General features: G+C 42.9%; 1 protein-coding gene across 22 annotated transcripts in view; it reads right to left on the bottom strand.

Annotated features, from left to right (window-relative positions):
* The window catches only part of LOC1278339 (probable phospholipid-transporting ATPase IA), a 66,571-nt gene that overhangs the window by 5,704 nt on the left and 37,153 nt on the right, over positions 1 to 23,714 (bottom strand). For 9 of the 22 annotated variants that reach the window (XM_061653993.1, XM_061653989.1, XM_061653982.1 and 6 more), the window contains 14 exons: positions 15,445 to 15,565; positions 14,478 to 15,020; positions 14,148 to 14,283; positions 13,859 to 14,000; positions 12,874 to 12,983; positions 12,477 to 12,698; positions 9,737 to 10,507; positions 9,299 to 9,655; positions 9,084 to 9,220; positions 8,888 to 9,007; positions 8,622 to 8,814; positions 8,418 to 8,536; positions 8,189 to 8,323; positions 7,318 to 7,377 (listed from right to left, as the gene is read on the bottom strand). In XM_061653993.1, coding sequence (XP_061509977.1) covers positions 7,318 to 7,377; positions 8,189 to 8,323; positions 8,418 to 8,536; positions 8,622 to 8,814; positions 8,888 to 9,007; positions 9,084 to 9,220; positions 9,299 to 9,655; positions 9,737 to 10,507; positions 12,477 to 12,698; positions 12,874 to 12,983; positions 13,859 to 14,000; positions 14,148 to 14,283; positions 14,478 to 15,020; positions 15,445 to 15,565 — 3,166 coding nt within the window. Of the gene's footprint in view, positions 1 to 1,195; positions 1,228 to 2,230; positions 5,077 to 7,317; positions 7,378 to 8,188; positions 8,324 to 8,417; positions 8,537 to 8,621; positions 8,815 to 8,887; positions 9,008 to 9,083; positions 9,221 to 9,298; positions 9,656 to 9,736; positions 10,508 to 12,476; positions 12,699 to 12,873; positions 12,984 to 13,858; positions 14,001 to 14,147; positions 14,284 to 14,477; positions 15,021 to 15,444; positions 15,566 to 21,256; positions 22,702 to 23,714 lie in introns of those variants that run through there. The other 13 variants (XM_061653998.1, XM_061653984.1, XM_061654001.1 and 10 more) reach the window with 6 other exon arrangements.

Genomic DNA, 23,714 nt, shown 5'->3' with positions numbered 1-23,714 from the left:
ATCAAGTTAAAATGTAGGAAAAACTCGGATTGTGCACTGACGATGATAAAAGTCAAATGAAATGAGACAAACTTCATCAAAAACATTCTAGTTTTCTTCAACCAGTTAATGCAGTTAATTTGTTAGAAGAAACAGTTAAAACTGAATCACTTCAAACAAATACGTAGAATTGGGTTCACTTAAAACTGCTTTCCAAAGATGCGGATTTTTTTCCTTCCAAACTATCTAAACTAGTTTAGTTTACGTGCTGATAAGAAAAGTGTTTAAAACCATTTACGGTAGCACAATACAAGTATGGGCGGCAACACAAACACACCAATTATATATATTTACAAAATTAAGGACGCGTTTTTAGGAAACACAATAAAAGTCCTCTAAGATTGAAAACATATAAATAACATAAGAAAAATATATTAAAAAGTCCAAAACATCAAACAGCAGCACTAAGAAAAACCAACTGCAACAGTAAATAAAGACGTAAAAGAGGTGAAAAAGACTAACAAACAATACAAAGACAGCTAATAGATGAATGCAACATCTATAAGTGCGAAAAACGTCCAGTAAATGACGCAAAAACACCTAACAACGTGTCTATATACATCTATAAATATGTTTTAAAACAATCTATACTCAAAAATAGTTAAAGAAAACGTGTATGTACACAACAAACAAACAAAAAATGCACAAAGCAAACACGACAGTGGCGTGCTGCTGTCGTTCGTTCAGTGTGTGTTTTTCTTTACTTTCGTACTGTTGTCGTTCGCTATAGTTGTGTTCTTGTGCAGTATTGTGCAGCTGTGTGTGCTGTGTGTTAATGTCTTTGGCAGTGTAAAAGTACTATTACTATTATATTTTGCTCTATTATTTTTAGTTTTAAGTACTGTGCACTGCATTCGCTTGCTAAATATTGCACACATTACTTCGTCTTTTTGTTCCGCTCACTCTCTCTTTCTCCTTCTTGCAGCTGTATAGGTGTGCTAATAATGTGCGTGAAATGTACTGGTAAATGTGGGGTGTGCCTATTGTGCTAGTAAAAGAAAGGCTTTCCAAATGCTTGAGCTTTGGGGTGATTGGGGTGGCACTATCGCAAGCGCATTTGGTGATGTACGCGTCGGTGTGATACGCGTGTGAACCGAATGTGGTTGGTTTTGCACCGTGCGTGCGAACTACCGTGTTGAAAGGGAGAGCTACTTACACCGTATAATCGATCCCAAGGCATGCATAGTTCTGAAGAAGAAGTTGGATAAATGTAACAGACAGTTTGTAAAGGGGGGAACTTGTGGGTGAGTGTGCGAGGGAAGTAGTACGCATTGGAGGGGGGGAAGTGGGGAGAGCTTCCAGTGGGCTCCACTGGTGTCTTCTCCTCCCTCACTTTCGTCACGCTAGACGTGTGCGACTGTGGCGGAGAGGATGACGATGGGGGTAGGAGGTGCTGCTTCAGCGAACTGTGGCCAGGTGACAAAAGTGGGTTTGGGCATTAAGGAGGGTGTGTTGTGTTTTGTTCCAGTGTTTTCTTTGCTGTACTGGTGGATTACTGTAGTGGTTTGGAATTTGTTTGCGAAATAACTGATTTGTAGTACATTACACATTGCATCTAATACAAGCTAGAGTTGAGTATATATTGCTTTTATGTATAAAAATACTAAAAGCAATGGTTTAAGAGAAGAAAAAACTGCTACAATACTTTAGTGATCGAAACAATACAAATCAATACAAATACTTAAAAACATTTCTAACAACATTAGAAATTTGATAAATGAAAATTCACTTGACTAAAACTAGTCAGCAGTAAAACACATCTAAAATACACACGATAAGACAAGAGATAAACAAACAAAAAAACACACAAAATCACACGCCAAGAAACATTCAACAACGGAGCTTCACAACGGAAACCAAAACGTTCCAAAAGAGATGAAATGCATTTGGGGTAATTCATTAATTTCGGATGCAATTTTAATGGCTGCTTGTTTAAACCACGTCGGAATGGGGGAAATCAAAACAAATCAAAACATCTTTTTGGAGCTAATGGATGAAAATCTGGCAACGACATGCACTCTTGCAGGAGGGAGTGTTTGGTGGTGGTGAGTGATGATGAATCGCACGGTGCATCTTTAACAATAGTTGCATGTTGCAGGTGTTTTATTGTTTTTTGATTTATGATTTTGAGTGAGTTTGTGTGTGTGTGTGGTGTGAGTGTAATTAATAAAAAATAAAATCAAACTGAACGTGTGTTGTAATGTTTTCGTTTTTACTTTTTACTTGCTTATTCTACCACTACCCCGGACAGCTTACTAATAATAATTCTGTTACCGCTTACTCTTACTGCATTTTTGCTATTTAGCTTTCCGTTCTTTGTCGACGATAAGAATGTGGAGCACCTGAAGACGTACATTTTTGTATTGTATAAGTAAAAAAAAAAAACAAATATAACGCTATACACGGCTAAGCCGAAACCGAACGTGTGGAAATGAAGAGAAAATAAAGATTATTTTAGTTAAACTAAACACGATTGTTTTGCAACTCTGTTGCCGTTTCAAAGTGCCATCTCGTATGCTGAGCATAACAAGACAGTTTCCTGCTACATATAAAAGCTTCAGTTAGTATGTCTCGAACATAGTTACTTAATAAAACATTTATTCAAAAAAAAAAAATCGTTATCCATTTTGTCTCTTTTTTCGTATAAAATTGTTTTGTTTTTAATTTATTTTTTATTTGCATTAAACAAAAACAGATTCATTTAACTACAGCTTTAGCTGATGTTCTAACTAAATCCCATTGCCTTGTTTACTTTATCAGTTTTGCTTACGGTTGCTTTATTAATTCCTTTATTTGGTGTTGTTGTAATGTTCTATTAAAAAAGAACGGCCCCAAAGGCCGTATTGTTTGCTTATGTTTACTGGTTTTTATTTTCAAAAGGAAGAAATGCCCTTTTCTCCTCTACCATTCTATGTGCATGTGTATGTGTATTTATTTTCGTTTTTTTAGTTTTTTTTGTTAAAATGAATATTGCGAAAGAAGATTTCAACAAAAATAGAGAAAAACCCTATATTACAATGCCCGTAGATAATACAGGTGGTTCTTATTGTTGTTGTTTAAAAATGGGAAAAAAACCGAACAATTTTTTCTCGAAGGATCAGCAAAATTCTACTCTATGCCAGCTCTTCGTAACGTTCGCTTCTGCTTCTGGGCGACACCATATGGTATGCTTCGGTCTCTCTGAGGAAGGAATTTGATGTAGAGCGTGGAGCAAAAATGGGGTGTGGTGATTTAACACACAAAAAGAAAAAGATAAAAAGAATAATAATAATAATGACTGCTTGTCAACGATAGGCCGGATAGGCTGGAAAAACAGTACAGCGATCGCGGCACCATAAGTAAAGAGCCAAGCCTGCAGCCCAACATGTAGCGGAGAGTAGAAGGTAGCGCAGTAGTTTTGCACGCGTATCAACTAAGAGACTAATAGCTGACACATTGGAAAAAACAACAAATACAGACACAAACAATCTAGCAGATTAACACACACCATGGCGATGCATTGCTTGAAACGGTATGTAACGCACCCACCAACCTGATAGCCAACATTAAGAACATTGAGCGTACCACCCTGGGATTCGTTTAATATCACAAAACATAAACACATGAAGGGCGTATTACGCGTCACGGGTGACATTTACAGCGAGCTGCGATTTGAAGCGATTAACCAATACAACAACAAGAAACCATAAGCAGCGCTTGGTTTAATTCCTTCCTCAACGCCATACTTATTAGCCTGCCAAGGGAAATATTATTCATGAGAGTTGCTGGAGCCGAATACAGCCACCACACCCGTAAGTAGTAGCAAATGACAATCAGACAGTTGGATGCAGTATTGTTTTTGATGAGCACCACGTAAAGGACACACATACACACAAACATTGTTTGATTTTGTTTTTAGCAAACACACATACACATAGCACAGCAAAGGTAGGACAAACAAAGCGCTGGAGGTAGGGCCGCTCCCTTTTTTTTGTCTTGAGTTGCGCGTAGAGTAACGCCTTACAGGGGGTCGTCATTTACCTAACTATTTTCTGTCGTCTTTGAGCTTCCAAGTGTTATCTGTTCTATCGCTATCTATTTATCGTACAGTACTGACAACCTTACGTACCCTTACATAGAATCACAATCTATTATTGCACATGTTCATTATTACTGTCTTTTTTTTGCACCTCTTACCACTTCTCGCTTTTTACTTTTTTGATATTGCAATGGATTTGAACGCATCTGTCTTCTTTATTTCAGATTCTATTGCTCGTAAAACAACTTCAGAGCCAACCGAAAACGGATGAGCACCAAAACAAGCCTTAAGATACTTAACACCAAAGCACAAGGACGAGGTTGTTGCACATGTTGCAGCGAATAAAAGAAGGGAATGCCATTTACGTGAAGTTATGAGATCGGCTAGCTTAAAAATAGATAACACAAATACGAGCTAAAGATTAATACTGGTGCAATGGTCACGACGATCGGTAGCCGATCATATTGTGTATTAAGTAAACGCTAACTAAAGGCGTACTAAGGAAGCAGCAGTGTGTGACTGCCTACGGACGGAATGTTTTCGAATCATCTACCATGAGAAGGCTTGCGAAAAACTGAATTTTACTTCGAACTTGCGAACCTTTCTCCTCTACTGCTTTCTACCTGATACCGGACCCGTCCCGATCGTGACCTCAGGGTTCAATTGCTACGAGCAGTTAGTTTTACATAATAACAATAAATAACGATAACAACCACTCCAATAAAGAGAGCAAAACAAACAAGGAATGTTACATTTACAACGCCCCGTTTACACGCTTGATCGCACTATCACAAATGTTCCCTTTTGTCATCTACATTGTAGTCCTCCATTTATTTTTAGCCATACGCTTAGCCTGCTACGTAAACATTTACTTTACTTTTATGCTTTTTCTTTTTTTTTAGCAAATGTTTCATTATATCTACATGTGCAACTCGGTTATGCTAATACTGTTCTGATGCCAAGCCGCTAGTGGCGCCACGGAGTTACGCCTACGCCAGGAGAGTATCTTCGACAAGCTTCTACACAGGTGTGCAAAAGAGAGAGAGAGATAGAAAGAGAGAAGGGACGGTGGTCAGGTGTTGAAGGGGGTATGCAAGGGGGAAAGGGGAGGGGGCAAAATACAAAATATGGTGTTAAAATAGTGTTTACATTGCTAAACGCGTTACAATCAATAATATTTTGTGAAGGATAGTTAATTATTTTCATTTTTTTTATAAAATATTATTAAAGGACATTGCATAGTACGCAAGAAAGGAGAAAGCTGTCGCGCATCCCGTTCAGTAATACTAAAATGATAATTATTTCACTTTTCTATCATGTATCTATCCCTTTACCACTATTTTTTTTTTAAATTGGCTACTTAACAGTATTTGTTTGGCTAATGCTAATGCTAAAACCATCATTATTGTAAGTCACATGAAAACACACCATATCTTATAAAATATGTAACTATTATTCCCTTTTCTACGTCCGTTTTGTATGCCTATGTTGAGTGTATTGTAAAAAAATATGTAATTTTTGTTTATGTTTTGTTTGTTTTCCATAACTAAAATTGATTAATAAAACAACATTGGTAACGTGTACACTAATACCACAGAAAATGTACGTAAACGTATTTAAATAAAAACAGAAAATTGCTTTGAAATGTATTATTAACAATACTCATGAATAACTAACAAACAGTAAGGATTTCAATAGCATTTGATGTAAACATACTTTGGCTGTTTTGGTATTCATTTAGCACTTTCGATATACCAAAATTATTGCTACCATATATTTTCTGTCATTGTTCTGAGCAAAGTATTTAGCAGAAAAATTATTTAGTTTTTTTACTACACTCTCTATGAGTTCGTGCCAGTTCATATAAAAACTGTGTATTTGTGCGTGCCAGTTAATGTATGTGAGTGTGTTCAAGGATGTTTTCATAAGTGTGTAACCGATACATTAAATGATTGATGCGAAAGTAATTTCATCTAGAGTGATTTATTAATCATATTTGTGTTGATGGAGAGTTAAACTTGATCAAATAATAACCATTAAATAAGAGAGGGAAGAGAAAATACACATCACCATGCTTGATTGCAATATCAGTTGCATTAATGTGTAGACAAAAGTAAATAATAATTATCTATATCTACATCAGTTTCTTATCGCTTGATTATGATAAATGATCATAATTACCGGGTAATACTATTACGATTGCTCTAGTTTGTCAAACGGTTTACTAAGAACAAACAAACACACATACACACATGACGCACAGATACACGTGTTTACATACGATAATACGAACACATGGTATCATATAGAGGTAAAACACACATCAAACAAAAACCCCTCAGGCTCATTCTAAACTGGAATTAGGACACAACAAACATACAAAAGCATCAAACAATGTTACAAAACTGAAAACATGGATGTAAACGCTAGGTTGAAAATGGCATACCACTAAAGCATTGTTAAGGCGCAGATGAAGCTCTTATTAGTCGAAAAAAGTGGATAGGAGTGGATGGGAAAGGAAAATGGAATCACATATCATCTTATGCAACAAAATGCTCTACATAGAAAAGAGGAAAAAACAATTTACTAGTATACTAATCGTTGCATTACATATTATTTCTTCAACTATGTCTACAGCAATCAAGTAGAAAAGTACAGAATGAGATTGAAAAAGTTAAAAATACTACGTAATACTCATGTACAAAATAAAAAAAGATAAAAAGACATATTACACTTGAAAAGCTTGGAAAAAAAACACAACCAAACAGTAACTAGTAGTTACTTTCAGCAACAAAACATGTGAAGCTTTACTGATGTTAAGTCGGTTTATTCCATTCATCTTTTATCAACTCAAATCACAATTTCATCGTAGTATGGTAACATAAACAAAACGCCAAGGAAAACACTCTCGAGAAACCAACAACATCCACGTTAAGGGGAAGGAAGAAGGGAAGTGATTTGGTGGAAGATGAAACAGTAGAAGCAATCGGGAGAACGGATTTGCGGAAGTTGTTAGTGGACAGAACATGGAGGCGATGAGTTCGAACGATTCGAACCCAGCTGGTGTTAAAATAAAAAAGCAAAGAAAAAAACAGTCATACGGTGAAAAAGGACACAGAGACACAGTAAAGAGTGGGCAAAAGAGAAACACGACAGCAAACGGGAAAAGAACGGGAGGGATGATATTTCGTTTTTTGGCATGGTTTTTGATTGGTACTGTACTGGGTGGGTTTTGCTTAGTAGCTCGTAAGAATACTTACGAAGATCTGGATTCCTTCAGTGGTGGTGTTAGTATATTATCCTTTCTAGAGTTTCTGTACCTGTGCGGGGAAAGGGATGGTAAGAATCGAACGTTAGCGCCATTTAAAGGGCAACGAGGAAATTCAATCAAATACATAGCGGACCGAAGAATACTATTCCGATACAGGGGTTTCCTAGTCAATTTTCAATGTCTACAACTTTTTTCATTGCTTGCGAGATGTTTGTCAACAGCTGTCAAATATTGTATTTGCATCACCAACATTTTTCAGTTTTATTCACATGATTTTCAACTCATCACAAGCTGGACTGAGTTTGACAGTTCTTTGTGGTGTGTTGAAAATCATGTGGAAAAATAAACATTCCATTGTGATGCAAATAAAACACATAAAACATGTGATTCAATTAACAAATGTCTTGCTAGTGTTGAATACAGGGGTTTCCAAGTCAGTTGCGAATGTAAGCATTGTTATTCGCCGCGTGTAAAATGTTATTCACCTAGACCCGCCGATTTGACATGTCATTTCCATCATCATAATTTATAATTTCTTCAGCTTGATTTTAAACACTCAATTATCAACGGGTGATGCAATCCGGCTACAAATCTCGGTGAAAAAAATGATGGCAGCAACCCGTTGAAGTGTTGAAAATCATACTGATGAAATTAGAAATTATTATGATGGAAATGAAATGCCAGATCGATGGGGAATAGTATTTTGCAAGCGGTGAATAACAATGTTTACATTCGAAACTGACAGGAGAAACCCTGTAATGCTGTGCACATTGGAGATTGGCTTGGAATACCCTGTAATGATGTGTACATTCGAAAGTGACTTGGAAAACCCTGTAATGCTTTCGCTAATAGAAACTTACGCGTTCCAAGACACGTCGAAAAGCAGTGCGGATAGTGGAATTAACAGTAGTCCAGCCCAGAACACTGGCGTCGTAAAGACCATATCGTCCATGCCCGTGAAAACCGCACCCACCGGTAATGCTGGCCAAATGTTGCTGTAAATTTGCAAAAACAAAAAGGATATTGAATTTACAAGTAGTTTAAAATGGTGATTTGCTCCATTTCGGATAAAACTGATTGAAACCGTACCTGTAAATGAATATAAATATAAACCAAAGCAGTATCGAGCCCCAAATAGAGCAATGGGTCAACCAGGTCCACGAGTTGGTAAGAAGACCCGCCTTCAAGCACACCGTCACGACTACGTACTGCAAAAAATGGGGAATGATAAGAACAATGGTTAGAGCTATTTGTTTCTCAACTTCCCGTCTGCTTAGCTATGCTATAACTCACCGTGTAAACTATGTTGCCTAACACTAAATATCCACCATCGCGTCCGTTCTTCCAGATGACATCCTTTTCGTAGATCTTGTACGACAACCAAAACAGTATCATCGAATGGAACAGCGCGTTAATGATACAGCGCCAAAACACTTTGACGTTAAACAGTTTGGCATTTTGCGACGGCGCGTAAAGTCTTGGTTCTCTGCAAAGGACGAGAATGGTACGGTTAAATGCGGAGCTACGCTTGACAACAGTATACCCGTACTTGCACCTACTTTAGCATCTGTTCCGCCGATGTCACTTTATCGAACAGTCCCATAGCGAAGGGTGGTAGCGCAGTAAAAAACACGTTGTATAAACCGATTGTCCATCGTTCGAACAATATTTGACCGGACCTAAAGCGATAAAAAAACATGGAAATTATTACTTGCTCCTCTTGCCAACACCAACAAGGCAATGTAAAATACTAACCATCCAGAATAAATCGCGAACCAAAGCTCTATCACGTATAGGCAGATGTTTTTGTAGAAGCTGTACAGGATCAGCTTGCACATACGGCTGTAGTTCCAGGCCCCATGCACCAGCAGCAGCTTTCGCAGGTAGCTGAACTGTAAGGACAATGCAACAACGATCGGTGTTAGCACATGCTAATGTTTGCGTTGAACAGCGATCGCAACGATGCATACCTGCGCAATTGAATAGTCGGACGCGCAGGCCGCCTGCAAACCTTCCACACCGGAGATGCCGACGCCCACGTTCGCCTTCTGTATCATGGCGACATCGTTCGCACCGTCCCCGATCGCTAACGTGACCGATTTTGTGCTGATCGTCACCAGGTCCACCATTTCCGCCTTCTGGATGGGCGACACGCGGCAACAGATCACGACCTTGCACGAGATGCACAGGTCCAGAAATTCGCGCCGCAAATCGCAGCTGAGCGCGTACTTAAGCGTTTTGCCGTCCACGATCAGTGCGGCATCCTTGCGGCCCACATTATCAAACCGCCCATTGGAGGTGTGCTCCAGTATGCAGCTGCGCGTGTTCTGCGTAGAAAAAGGAATGAAAATGAATCGTACAAACATTCACTATCGTTAAAACTGGTCCACCCCCGCATCGTTACGTACATCCAAACAATCCTGATTCAATAAAATCAAATCCATCGAATGGGACAGCAGCTGGCAGGAGTAGCCGATGTTGATGGCCGTCTCCTGCTTGTCGCCGGTAAGCACCCACACGTTGATCTTCGCTTCCAGCAGCGACGCTATCGTTTCGGGCACACCGTCCTGCAGCTTATCCTCGATCGCCGTCGCACCGAGCAGGCGCAGGTTCGTTTCGATCAGGTTGGCCGCATCTTCCACCTTCTGCTCGCGGTACTGCAGCGAGGTGGACGCTTTGTGGTACGTATGCTTCCAGTCTTCGTACACATCGTCCGGGATGTCGGACACGGCGCAGCAGAGCGTGCGCAGCCCCTCCGTCGCGAACTCCTCCAGGTGGCTCAGGGTGGACTCGCGGTACGCGACACCCTCCGGTGCGAGCCGCTCGTAGATGACCGTATCCGCACCCTTGCAGTACAGCTTGATTTCGCTCTTCGAGTTGCGCGCGATCACCGACATGCGCTTGCGGGTGGAGGTGAACTCCAGCACGTTAAGTATCTCGAACCGTTCCTGCACGCCGAGTGCCTCGATCTCGACGTACGTTGGCGTGCGGGTGTAAAAGACGTAGCCGAACTTCTTCGCCCCGTACACCAGGGCCCGCTCGTCCGGGCTGGCGGCGTGATACTGGATATCGTTCATGCTGTCGCCCGGCTGCTTCTCCGGGATGACCGTGTGGCAGATCGCCATCAGCGTGAGAAATTCGCGCAATGTAGGCGCCGTGCGATGGTTGTTGAGGATGTTCTGGAATGGATGCGAGCGGGTAGTGATTGGAAATGATTAGTTTTGTCCCACTCAATTGTTGTCTTTCGTAAACGGAAGCTATGATTCTCAAATTTTAAATTTAATTCATCAGAGTATACTAGGCAAAGAATAATACCAATACAGGGTTTCTTAGTTGATATCGCAAGAGTAACGCATATGTCCAAACAACAGTAAGAACAATCCTCTACGTAATATTAGCGTTACGCGTAACCGTGCGGCCACAAATGACGTGTACAAAAGCGCAACAAAATACGTTCAATAGCTGCCAGACACACCAAAAAATTAATGAAACGAAAAAAATGACAACGAAAAGGTTTGACAACCGAAAAGTAACGCTTCTTACTGTAAACAAAAAAAGAATGAGTTTTGTTTTCCTCGAGATTTTGATGAAAATAACACAAACACTTATGTTTAATTTGTGTTACATTGCAGATTTGCACTGCAGAAGCATGTTAGCAGCATTTTCGCTAGGATTTCGCTCGACGGCAGGTGGACCGAAATCGTTCAATCGAAAAAAAGGAGCGTTACAATGCGTTACATTTCATCTGCCATTTTAAGTAAGTAAGAAACCCTGTAATTTTATTTGATCTTACATTCCGTCGATTTTAAGACGAGCGTTAAAAAATACATAATACTACTTGCGCTATCCCCCCCCCCCCCCCCCCCCCATAAGACTTCCGGTGCTTCGATTTAACCGGTAACACCTCGCACTGCAGGCAAATGCAAATGCCAGCGTACCAAAAAAGGGGCAGCCCCGTACGACGGGGCTGCAGACTACAATAACCCCAACGCTCAACATTGGGACAGCCCCTCCACCCCCCATATGAAACGCGCAAATAGAAATGAAATTTATAATCACTTCCTCACGCGCGAAGGGAAAGACCCCGCCGGTAGTACTTTAGCACATAACATATATGCTTGTGTACAGTGTATACCGGATATATCTGTCAGCCCCAAATGGGAACACGTTCATGGATGCGGGACACGAATGCGACTAACGCTTTCCGCACACACAACATTGCTATAATAAAACATTGACCCGTTTTGGGAATGCACAAAGCAGAAGAGTGATGACGTTGTTCCGGCCCCCCATCCTCTAGGGACGCGTTATTGCCGGGGAATTGATGCGTTAGTGAGGAAAAAAGGTACAAACAATTCAGCCATGGCCATCCCGACACGCACGCCATATAGAAATAGTAGCGCTGCGCTGCGCTGCATAATCGTTCAACTAGCTCGATTGGCCATTCGAATTACCACATCATAATAAAAATTGATCGATATCGTCCGGATGACTTGCCGGGTGTGGACGTGTTTTTGAGGATGACATGGTAGGGGGTCGAGGCTTTTTGCAAAAGGTTATTGCTTCTACCACGAACCAGAAGAGTGGCATGTGTATATGCAAATGTATACATTTATTTCGAGCGGAATTCTGCGAAAGCAGAAAGGATTTTGTAAATTGAGAATTGTTTTATTCATACCGGATTGACATGGACGGACGGACAGCGCTAATTTTGCATGCAACTCTCATCACCACATCCATAAAACATCACCTTAGTCCGATGGTAATAATGATGTGGTCTTTACTAGGAAAATTGGTTTTTGCAGTACGATGTTAAAGGAAACAAGCTAATTTTAATAGCCGGGTAGTTGTTCCGCAGTGACGCGTAAGCATGTCGTTTCATTTCTGTTTTGTATCATTCCAAATCCTCCCCCTCAACATTCACTTGCAGTGGTCTAGGGTTTCGAATTGCTAATGATATGGGAAAACGATTTCCCACTTGAATGACACCCACCGGCAGAGAAAAAGAGGAGCGTGTGTGTGCCAGTTGTGGAATATGGCCATCAAATATTCATTACGATTGTCCACCATCATACTCCTCTCTCTTGAGCTGAATGAGTGTAACTCCCCCCCCCCCCCCCCCCCGGGTTGTATGCCCGTAGCCTTTACCTGTACCAATCGCGACTGGGCCGGCGTGTCCTCGATCGAGTATATCGAGCCCGCCACACTGCACTTCTTAAACTCCATCACGTTCCGCGTCAGCGTGCCAGTTTTGTCCGAGAACACGTACTTCACCATGCCGAGCTCCTCGTTCAGGTTGGAGGTGCGCGCCATTGCCGGTGTGTCCGATTCCGCGTGGTACATATCGATGTCCATGTTGATGAAGATAGCCTGCGCGCGGCGTTGGGGAGGAGGAGAAAGCAAGAAAGAATAAGCAATCAGGTGACCAGCGTGCGGTGGGCGAAACCTATCGACAGGGTCAGGTAATCCCCGTCACGTTTGCCGGTGCTCTCACCCTTTACACGTGGTTCCCCCAACAAGGGGGGTGGGTTGGTTGGATGCTTACCTGTAGAAACCGTACCAGCTCTAACGTAACTTGCAGCGATATGGGAATCAAATTGTTGTACAGAATAATAAACGTAAGCAAATTGTAGGCGAAGTTTTTGTTCAAAAGATCTGAAAGAAAAGCAACGTGGAGGAAACAAAATAGGTATGAGAGATGATGATGATAAACATACTGTCATAGCATTTGCCCTTCGGAGCGTTGCATTGAAGCATTTTGTTCCTCTTTTTCTGCTTCTGCTAATCCAATACACACATACGCTACCTCTTCGAGCGTACTTTGACATGTTAAACGGCGAAGATGACAACCCTACAAGGCGCAACAAACGCGTGCGCAACAGGAAATAGTTTAGAATACGTACTGGAGCACACTTAAATAGTAGCCGGCATCGCGAAAGAAATGGTTTAAAACTAACAGTTGTTAAAACTTAACCAGAGTCGTTAAATATTGCTCCAATTGGACATCGCGAACGCATTGAGTTCATTTGTAAATTTTAACGACTGGAATCTCGATAAATTCATGAATTTCAAAAGATTCGATTATCTCAAAAGATTCACGAATCTCTAGGGATTCATGAATCTCAAGGGATTCATACATCTACTAAGATTCATACATTCATTAATGAATTTTAATAATTTTATTTTTGAAGATTCATTTATCTTTCGAGATTCATGCGTCATTGGAGATTTATGAATCTTTCGAGATTCATGAATATTTTGAGATTCATGAATCTTTTGAGATTCATGAACCTTTGAAGAGTCGGTTAGAGATTCGAATCACTCTTCGCTGAAGATTCATATGAATAAATCTCAACAAAAAATTCTTGAAACCCAACAATACACATAAACCATCTCAAGTAGGTCACGGTGTGTAACACACCAGACGGGCCCCACACTGTTCCCGCAACGTGACGCAGGATGGCAGGTCCCCCCCCCCCCTCATGCTAATCTATTTCAAACGACCCGCGCGATAGATAAGCGGTACTTACTGCCGATGCCTAAGTACCAGTCCGTTTGAAAATGTCTTTTCGTCCAAAGTTGGTTGAAAATGCAACTCACGATACACAGAATGATCAGAATGATAAATAACATTAGAATTTGCGTGTTTGTCAGTCTGTCAACGGTTGAGCGCTGTGGACGAATAGGGAGAAGAAGAGGAAATAGAAAGACAACAAAATACAACGTTAGTATTAGTGGTTTTGGGTAGTTGTTGGAGGTCAATGGGCGGCGGTTTGATTTAAAATGGTAAACCGAAGCGCCCCTGGTGGCGACACTCACCTTCAACGGCGCTGAGGTAGAGTTTCGCATAAGTTTCGTATCGTGACCGGTGTAGATAACGATGCCGAATATCCAGGCGGTGTTACGTAGCATGGCACCTCGCAGTAACAGCTGATCCGGTCCGAGGCCAACCGCTCTGTGGGGAGACGAAAACAGAAAAGGCACGTTAGCAACGAAAGCAACCCCCTAATATAGTTTACCTTCTACAGTCCTCAACCCCTCCTCCTACATCAACAGTGTAGTGCGCGCAACTGGTGCCATCCCCTCGTCGTCTAGACACAGGACACCGGTGACCGGCAGCACACGAAAACAAACACTATCACAACTTACTGTTTGTCATGCTCCTTCAGCACGCCATTGAACTCGTACAGATGCCGGTTCGGTGGTTCGCTCTCGAGCGTCCCGCGAAACTGGCTAAAGTCCTTCGTCTCCAGGATCCGGCTGGTGGTCGGTACGCCCTGCCGGATCTTCAGGTTCGTCTCGCCGTCTAGGTTGGACGTCTCGATGAAGGACATGCCCTGCGGCTCGCTGGAGGACAGCAGCACCAGGTCGGCCGGGAAGAAGGTGTTGTTGAGTACCTTGACGATGTCGCCGACCGACAGCTCCTGCCACTTGATCGTGTGCCACTGGCCATTCTGCAGTACCTCGATCAGGCGGTGGTTGATCTCATCGTCCGCCCGGTGCCGCTTGATGTCTTCGACGATTTCCTTGATTGCGCTCACCGCGAGTATAAACATCAGCGGCACGAGCGTGGTGTACCGACCAGTAGGCGACACATCCGGTATCTGCTGCAGCAGTGCGATCAACAGAAAGAAGCAGTTCGAGTACCGCCGGAACTGCTCAAACAGGAACGAAGGTAGAAAACTAAGGACACTGTCGTGGGGGGAAAGGAAAACGTCATTAAGAGTATTTTGATGCACCGCAGTTATAAAATTTAAATTAATTTGTGAGACTTTGGGGATGAAATGTTCAGGAATTTCAAGCATAGCCCTGCTCGTTAAATCCCCCAACGGGCCCCAACTTGACATGACCATACGACCATGCGTTCTCCATTTACTAGCCAGGTCGATAAAGCGGTGTGACTCAGAGTTAATGGTCAGAAATAGCATGGACAAAAAGGATACACCTCCTAATGCGTTATGCATGCCACAAGCAGGCGGTATGGAAACTATTATTGGAAGCGGTCGTGTTGACGCTCCGACATTCTCCGTTGCATGAAATGAGATACGTGTGAAACGTGCCTATCGCTAGAAGTGGGCGACCATCATTCACAGCGGGTAGCGCCAGTGTGGCTTACCTATATTTAGCGGTAGAGATATGATTGTTACAGTACTTTTGAACCTGTGGTTCGTTCAGCCGTATCACGCGTTTATCGGAATCATCCAGCGTTATGCCCGAGGTTGTAGCGTCGTCATCATCTATAGAAGAAACGGGGGGCGAGAGAAAAGAAAACAAGAAACAGGGTTTTACTAGAATGCAAATGTTTTCGTTTGCTGCCCGCACGATAATTGGGTCAATTCGGTACGATTTCACAGCAATGTTAAGCATCACAAACCGTTTGATTAATGACATTTTAAATAGTCGCTTGAATTATTTATAGCGTATAGTTTGATTCAACGACTTTTCTTTGTATAACTCAAGAGGACAGTGGCAACAGCAAAAGGCGAAACCGGGGGGAAATTGTAGTATCTGACCTATCTCATCTATTCGTATGCAAAACGGCATAAGTCATCGGAATTGTTCACTGAATTCTGAATGAGGTACACCACCAACATCACCCAAGACCAGTGCCGTTTGTTGTCTGCCGGTTGAACTGGATCGATGGTTTGTTGGTGGAAAGTATGGGTCAACTTTGTGTGTGTGCGTGTGTGTGCCGCTATGTGGACAACTCATCACAAAATGTTTCTGTTGTTTTACCGCACGGTTTGAACTGCTTTGACACAGAGTCGCAAGTGCGCGGGGAACGCGAAATTGTTGCAACATTGAAGAGTGCATACCGAGCAGAAAATTTAAGAGCTGAACAAATGAATTCCGCGCTTGGACACTATTGCACACAGTGACGTAAACAAGCATTTCGAAGAATGCAAGGGATCTGTGCATGAGTGTGCCAGGGGGAAGTAGGTTCTATAGCTGGAACACAAAGTATAAGCAATCGTTTAAACCAAAGTTTCATGTTTCCAGTGGCAGATTAACACAAGTGGAGGAGGCCCTAAGCGGTCACACAAAGGTAAGGCCTTCTGAAGTGCCGAGCGAGAAGTTGTATGAAGAAAAAGTTGTTGTAGAATTCTAAACCAGAGAAGAATTGAGAAGCAAATGTATTTGTAAGCGGAGAGAGAGTCCCTTTTCTCGGGCCCCCTCGAAATCTCAGGGCCTCATGGGGCCGCTTAGTTTGCGTAGTGCTCAAACAGCCCCTGCATGATTTCATTACAGGGTTTGAGTCACATATGTATCAATCAACTAATGCAATCTGTCATCCTAATAAGGGAAGTGCCATATGTCAGTATGTTGTAGATTTCTTCGGGGGTTTCCAGTCCATTTCAAAGGTAGAACTAGTGGACCAAGTGTTCATAATAAATTTTGTAGATTGTACGGGTAATTTCAAGTCTGTAAAGTCTGTACGAAACAAGAAGTTTTATTTTCAAAATCCTAACATTATTTTTCTACTACATCATATGGTATTTCACAGATGACGTATAGATGTGGAATTTTGCAGGGGTTTTCCAGTTCATTTCACAGATACTACCAGGAGATAAACCTGTTTTTTTTTGTTAGGGTATGTGAAATGGCATGCATGACGATATGACAAAAGAAATATGTGGTATAAAAAAGTTACTAGTTCAAATCGAGCAGAAGATCAAAGCTTAATTTTTATTTAAAATAAGATAATTTCAACGAACCCAGGCTAAACGAGTTTATGGAAGAACCCATTGATTCATTCGATACATTTGGAGCATTTATATTTCCTCTTTAATAAAGTTACTCGTTGTGGGAGAGTTTACTGTAAAGTGAATTTTGGAGGTAAGCGGGTAATGCATTCTGAAGACATCAGCATAAGTCTTCACGTATTCAGACAAAATACTTTAGCAAATTTTGATGAAAACAAATTTCAACAGGCATCTTCGGAGTAGACTGTATATGATTGCGAATTTCGCGGAATTATTGCAATATTTCACTACTAATTTGCAATATTCCACCAATAGGTTGAGCCGTTCCACTGTACGTTCTAAACCCTGTAAAAAGTGTGTCAAAACTATTTGACATTCCTGGCTAAATGAAGTAGGGAATTATTTGGGAAAATACGCTATAGTAAAACACGGTTTTTAGCGGTTCCGTTAAAAATATCGCACACTTTCTGAGCTCCATTAGCCCTGTTTTCAAGGTCTATCACTAAATCACTAACAAGCCATGAGTGTATCAAAATGTGTTCCAAAATTATGCCAACCCTATCAGGTACTTTGCAAAACCCTTTAACACAAATTTAACAAACTTATACGAATTTTCCTTTAAATATAAAATAGCAATCAGTTTAAATTCTTTCATCTTTAGAAACGATTGCAAAGACATGACATATACATTACATTTGTAGTGCACCAGGCAGCTGAAAACCACGAATATAAACATTCTAGAAAGATTGTGAAACTTTTAAGAGTTTTGTTATAGATCTTTGGTTTGGTCTTTGTGTTGGTATCAATATATCTATACCAGTAGAAAATCTACGACATAAATACAATGAGCCAATGTAAGAAAATCATAACTAAAAAGAAACATTAAGGAAACGTGTATCAGCGAAATCCAACATCGGTAGAACAGCAAATCGCCATAGTAAATCGCAGTGTTATAATCTTCCGAGTTTATGGTTTTGTACTAGAATACCACCCAACATTTTGTATCCCCACTGCAAGCAGATACCATTATCATTACTTTCACCCAGAACCAATCCACCCCCTAGCAAGTCCAGTGCAATTCAACACAGCAGCAGCAGCGGTGACTTCATATCGTTGAAACACTCCGTTCAAGATAGCTGACATAAACAGCAAATCAAGCACTCCACCAAAGCCGCACACAAAGAGGTCTTGTTTTTTTATCCCACATCCACCAGATTCAGCAAATGGACGGTACTCCAGCTGGCAGCTTGAATTTCTAGAGTGTTCCTTCGTTCAGCGAAAGCAGGATCGATGATGCCCGGACGACTCCACTCCACGGCCTGGCGACTGCGAGTCAAGACGCCACGGTGGCCACTTATTGCTGGCGCATATACCTGGCACATACACACACACATAGACATACCCGTAATCCTTTCGTCCTCGTAGTTCAATCTCCTTCTTCCCAATCCCTCCCGACGGCTACCATGCCAGAGCCGCTCCCAGCAACTGGGAAGCGAATAAGGAGCAAACGATCCGGGTGATTGCTTGAACAGAATTTATCCGATTGCATCTTATCGTGTGTAGAGAGCGTCCTATTCCTCACCCCCTCCCCCTTCTCCTACGGTGATGCCGGAGATTATTGCCAGGTCAGAGCAGCAGAGTGCACCATACACATTCCCGGGCCTTGGGAAGAGTATATATATTGGCAAAGGTTAGCGTGATGGCGGAAGAGGCACCCACAATCGGTTGGACTCCGCTGACTCTATGCCAAAAAACCGCCAGGATCGTGGCCCCAAAGTCGTTATACCGCCTCTCTATCTCCCTTGTTCTCTTCCAAAAGGTTATGCTCGTAATCGTATTTTCCCTAGCGTGTAGCTTTAGGAAAAGGCACCGAGGGCCAGCTGGAGCGAACACAGCCACACAAACACAGTCACACCGACGTAACCATTTATACCGGGTGGATGATGCTTTCGGTGTGGATCCTCTCACCGTGAAGGTTGAGCGGAATAAAACAATAAATCCACCCGTGAATTACGTTTATTATCTACCCGTACAACCCACAACGTATGCCTCGGAGGAGGTCAGGTGTATGAGGTGCAGAATTAAATGCAAAATTATGAACCATACAGCACACAAGTGGTCGTCAGCTGGTTGTTCGCAGGGGCAATAATACACGTGCATCGCAGCAGGTTTGGATCACGTCAGGGGCCACGTTAATGAGAAGGATTATTGCCCAATGTTGGGGCAGTTGTGGCGGTGGTGGATATTAAATAGCAATAAAAAAGCGAACAACGATTGTACTCACATTATATTCTGGGTATTACACTGTAAGCTGTTACAGCCTGTTGTATCGAATGGAAGTGAAAACGTTACTATCCAATATTGAAGCGGGTAAAAAGCAAACGCCTAATCACGCAAAATGTGCGTCGTACACATCACTTCAAAGAGAATGAAGCTTTTTATCTGTGCTTGTGCACTTTAAATATTTGGATACCCCATTTCAAGGACTTCGACGTTGGCTTTTACCTCCTTTTCTTACGCATATAACACCATGTACGGCATCGGTTGCGAGCTAACAACAATTGAAACAACGTGTACAAATAGGCCATTCCAACGGCTCGAGAACCATCGTTTGCCCCGTTGTCGAAGGTTTCAGTGACGAAGTGGTTTTTGGTTTGTCGAACCGGGCCTAACAGGGAGCCCTGTGGCCTTGAGAAGCACCGAACGGTAATAGCGACCCGTAGCATTCTCAACACCGCTCCCAGTCCTACCCGCTACAACAATGGCAATTAAGTTCATTTGTTGATCGTCACAACCAGAGAACACGCCGGCACAGCGCGGGAGCGACTCCGGTTACGATGTTCCAGTTTCGAGCTGGCCGGGAAGTTGAGTGATATAAATCTTCCAACCGGTGGGTCGTACCCACTATCCCCCCTAAAACGTGTGTGCCACCCAGGCAGTGTCGGTTTCTTCCGGTGTGCTGGGATCCTGTGTTCGTCCGGCTTGAAACTTTACCGCCCGGCACTAATTACTGTTTACACGCGCGCTGTCCCTTCGCAGCTAAGGAAGCTCGTAGCCTACTAATGAACACCTTTTGCCGCATTTACTGCTCTTTACGACTGTCCCTGTGTATGTGTGTGTGTGTGTGGGAAAGACGTCACAGTGATGCCTACACAGTCCCACTGTCCCTTTGGACTTGGCTCAGTTTTGCAGAAGAAATGGAACGCTCTCCGTTACAGGTATAGAGCGTAAAGGTAACGGGGGCAAACACTGCATTTCATGGTCAGCGGTGCAGTTCCACGAAAGGTGAGAATAGACCAGCCTGCAGTGGGAAAATTTATGCTTCACCGGAGGAAAGCAACAAAGCAGGTGAATGCGTTGCTACCCCTACTCTCGTGCTGGTACTGCCGGTAGTTCCTTGTTTGCAATTTGCATACAAATAGCAACAGAATAGTGCACCGTACGACAGAGTTCCACCTGCCACTGGGCCGTCGGCCGTTTGCGAGCGCGTCCTGCATGCATCGGCATTTGCAGGATGAGGCTAAAATAGAAAAGTAAACAAAAACCGGGACACACCCGCATGGAGCAATCGCTTCAAACGCTACGTCTTGGTATGGTACAGGTAAGGGCTCCGGATACATGATACCTTCCTACGAGACAATCCTTCTAGAGCCGTTACCCTAACAATAGCCAGTTCCGGTGTGTAGCAGCAACAGAACCCCCGTTCCCCTTTTCTAGGACGCTTCCTGCGCTAAGGGATGAAGGTCTAGCGCAACCAGGGTCACACGTTATATCCGAACCGGTTCCACTCGGCTCAAACTCAAACACAAATCCAATGTCTGCCCGGCGAGAAGTGTTACGCTTCTCCGAGCTCCACCGGGAGGGAAGGGAGAAAATATTGATTTTACACGGTAATAGTAGTAGTAGTAGTATCGGGGAGCAGCAGACACGGAAAAGTCATAAACGAACCGTACGGTACCCTGCCCTTCCCCTCGGGGTACATTGCTTCGTAATGAGTTTTATGCCAGGGCAAAGATCCGAACCGCAAGACCCCTTACACCGGTGTGGTGAAACCCTTGAAGTGAGCGCGCAACTTCCCGCACTGCCCAGGATGTAAATAATGCAGAAAAATAACGCCAAAAGCCCCGGGATGATCTACAAAAAAGCAGGCAACTAAAAATATAATCAAAAATATAGCTTCACTCAAGCAAAATAGGGAGGGGAGAGTAGAAAACGGGAGCTTACGGTTCACCAAACGAAGCCTCAGCGCACGGTACATGGAGTGAAATGCCATATCCGGGATGACCAGCAGCAAAACAGTTCCTTTTCCTGTCTCCTAGCGCGTTTGTGGGGCGGTTTCCTCCGCTCCGTCAGCAGCACGCCGTTCTGTGGCGCGGACGAGCTCTTCAGATGCGATTGTCCACTGTCCGTTCGTGAGCTGGCCGAAGTAGGGCAGGCGCCTGGATGACGCAGACGTTGCGAACCTTATCTCGTCTCGGTTGGGCGTCCACAATATCCTGCTGCCGGGGGAGTAGTTCTTGGTATGTTGCCATGAATAGCTGCAATTTCGGGCGACACCTATTGCCTATGCTTATGCTTCCCACACAACCAGCCCGGCTACTAGGATGTGGCTTCGTGTAGCTTGGCTGGTCCAGTAGGCGCTGGCGATTTCGGGCGTTCGGGGGCTACTTTGAGTCCCGGCGGTTGCTAGTGGGAAGGTGGCTCTCCGTACCGACTTCCGATATCGTGTCCATGCTGGAGCGTCGTAGCAAACTGGCGACGGGAAAGTGCACAGGTCATCGGAGCTCATTAAAGTCTCGCCATAACAACACCAAACCGGAGCGGGCTAGGGGATGTTCAGGATTACGTTCCACTTCGTATCACCCTATCACCAAGTTTGCAGCACACACGCACAAACACACAGACACACACGCAGGACTAGTTTCGCAATAACTCTATCCACACGAATCAATATAATCACCGTGCCCTAGGGCGAAGGGTGTATGTATTGCGTGGAATTATTAGCTTGATTGATTTTTCCAAACCAGATCCAGCGAACGAGAGAGAGAGGGAGAGCGGTAGCATCAGGATGCATTTGATGCAAACACACACAAAAAAAGGCAAAAAAGGTTTCACTTCTTGCACCAAAGACCTGCACAACACACTGCCAACCCTCCGAAAGGCTACGCAGAAAGGGCGTCACACCGTATTATTGCAGCTGCCTCTCACATATGGTAGCATTCTGGGGGGCATTTTCTTCGCTTCCAGAATCATCCGTTTTCTTCTGGGACTGCAAAACTGGTTAGAAACTTTTGCACCAAATCCCTGGACGCGAAACTGCGCTTCACACGCGTTGCACACAAATTGCGGAACACACACACACACACACCACACCACAAAACAATAGACGCGTTTAGACGGACACCGTGTCTGTTTTTCTTTTCTCGAACCACACGCGACAACAGCGCTCGCAGGACTCGTGCTCTCGCTCGGTGCCACCGCCTTGCAAGGATTTGTCACGTACACGCTCAAAGGACGCTACATCCAAAACATCAATACCATCGCGCATTTGTTGTGCTTGCCTGCGGAGCAAGGATAACCCCGTGACAGCTGGCCGAAAGATGTCAAAGGTCACAATGACGATCTGCGTGGTGTCATTTCAGGTGACAGTTTGTGGCACGGATTTATTTGAAAACTGTTTGAGACGATTTGAAAAATAAATTGAAGCAGATTTGCTAAATTTTTTACTGCTTTACCCACTCGTTATCAAGCTATAAAGGTTATTAGTTTGAAAATTGTGACACTCGAGACGTACTTCAAGAGGACTTCTAAGTGCTGAATGTAAATACAATTGATGAGGCATTTTGTTTGTCATGTTTGGACGTTTTTTGAATAAAAACGCGATTATAAAGTCATCTAACAAAGGTGTCCAGCTAACTTTGAAAATTGAAATGGGTAATATTGAATTACACAAGATGAAAAGATTTTTTTTTTCAATACTGGTCAGAGAAATATAACATATTGAAGCACTTCAACAACATATTTTGTGATTATAAGTTATCGAAACATTTGAAAATATTAAATGGACGATATTTTGCTGCAGAATCGACCACTATCCCTTTCGGCGGATGTTCTGCTGCACATGCGCAGTACATCTCTAGCAACCTTGGGCTTAGGCTGCAGTCCACACTAATGATAGAATGCTTAGGTTGTGGATTTTATCAATTTAAAAAGGAATTACTAAACTTCTTTTGGCTTGGGAGCGTTGTTCAAATTTAAACCTTGCAACTTCTCATACAGTTTGTTTTATTTTGATTAGATGACAAACCATGGCTTTCCGCACGAAAGCTGATCTGTTTATTTTCGCGGGACGCATTAACTTTACTTCTTTGTTTTAAAAATAATCAAGCAGCTTTGTTGTTGGTAGTGAAATTTCAGATCTGATGCAGAACCAAAAAGGTCCATGAGGAAAGGCACTGCACGAGAAGGGAGGGAGTGTTTTGTTTACATGATGCCACCGTCATGTTTTCACCGCCCTTGTGCGTCTTGCACATCCTCTCGGGAGTGGCAGGGGTGAAATTGAACGATCTGGCTCCCATTCTTCACTCTGAACACGAACAGTGGCCAACAGCCGTTAAATCAATTAACCCTGACCGTACGTGCGTCCGTTAAAGGGATGCCTCAAGGCTGAGTATTGGTCGCA

The sequence above is a fragment of the Anopheles gambiae genome, chromosome 3 (assembly GCF_943734735.2).
Source record: "Anopheles gambiae chromosome 3, idAnoGambNW_F1_1, whole genome shotgun sequence".
In the NCBI taxonomy this organism is placed as follows: domain Eukaryota; kingdom Metazoa; phylum Arthropoda; class Insecta; order Diptera; family Culicidae; genus Anopheles; species Anopheles gambiae.
The sequence above is the reverse complement of the archived record's forward strand: the minus strand, read 5'-3'. Positions and strand labels throughout refer to the sequence as shown.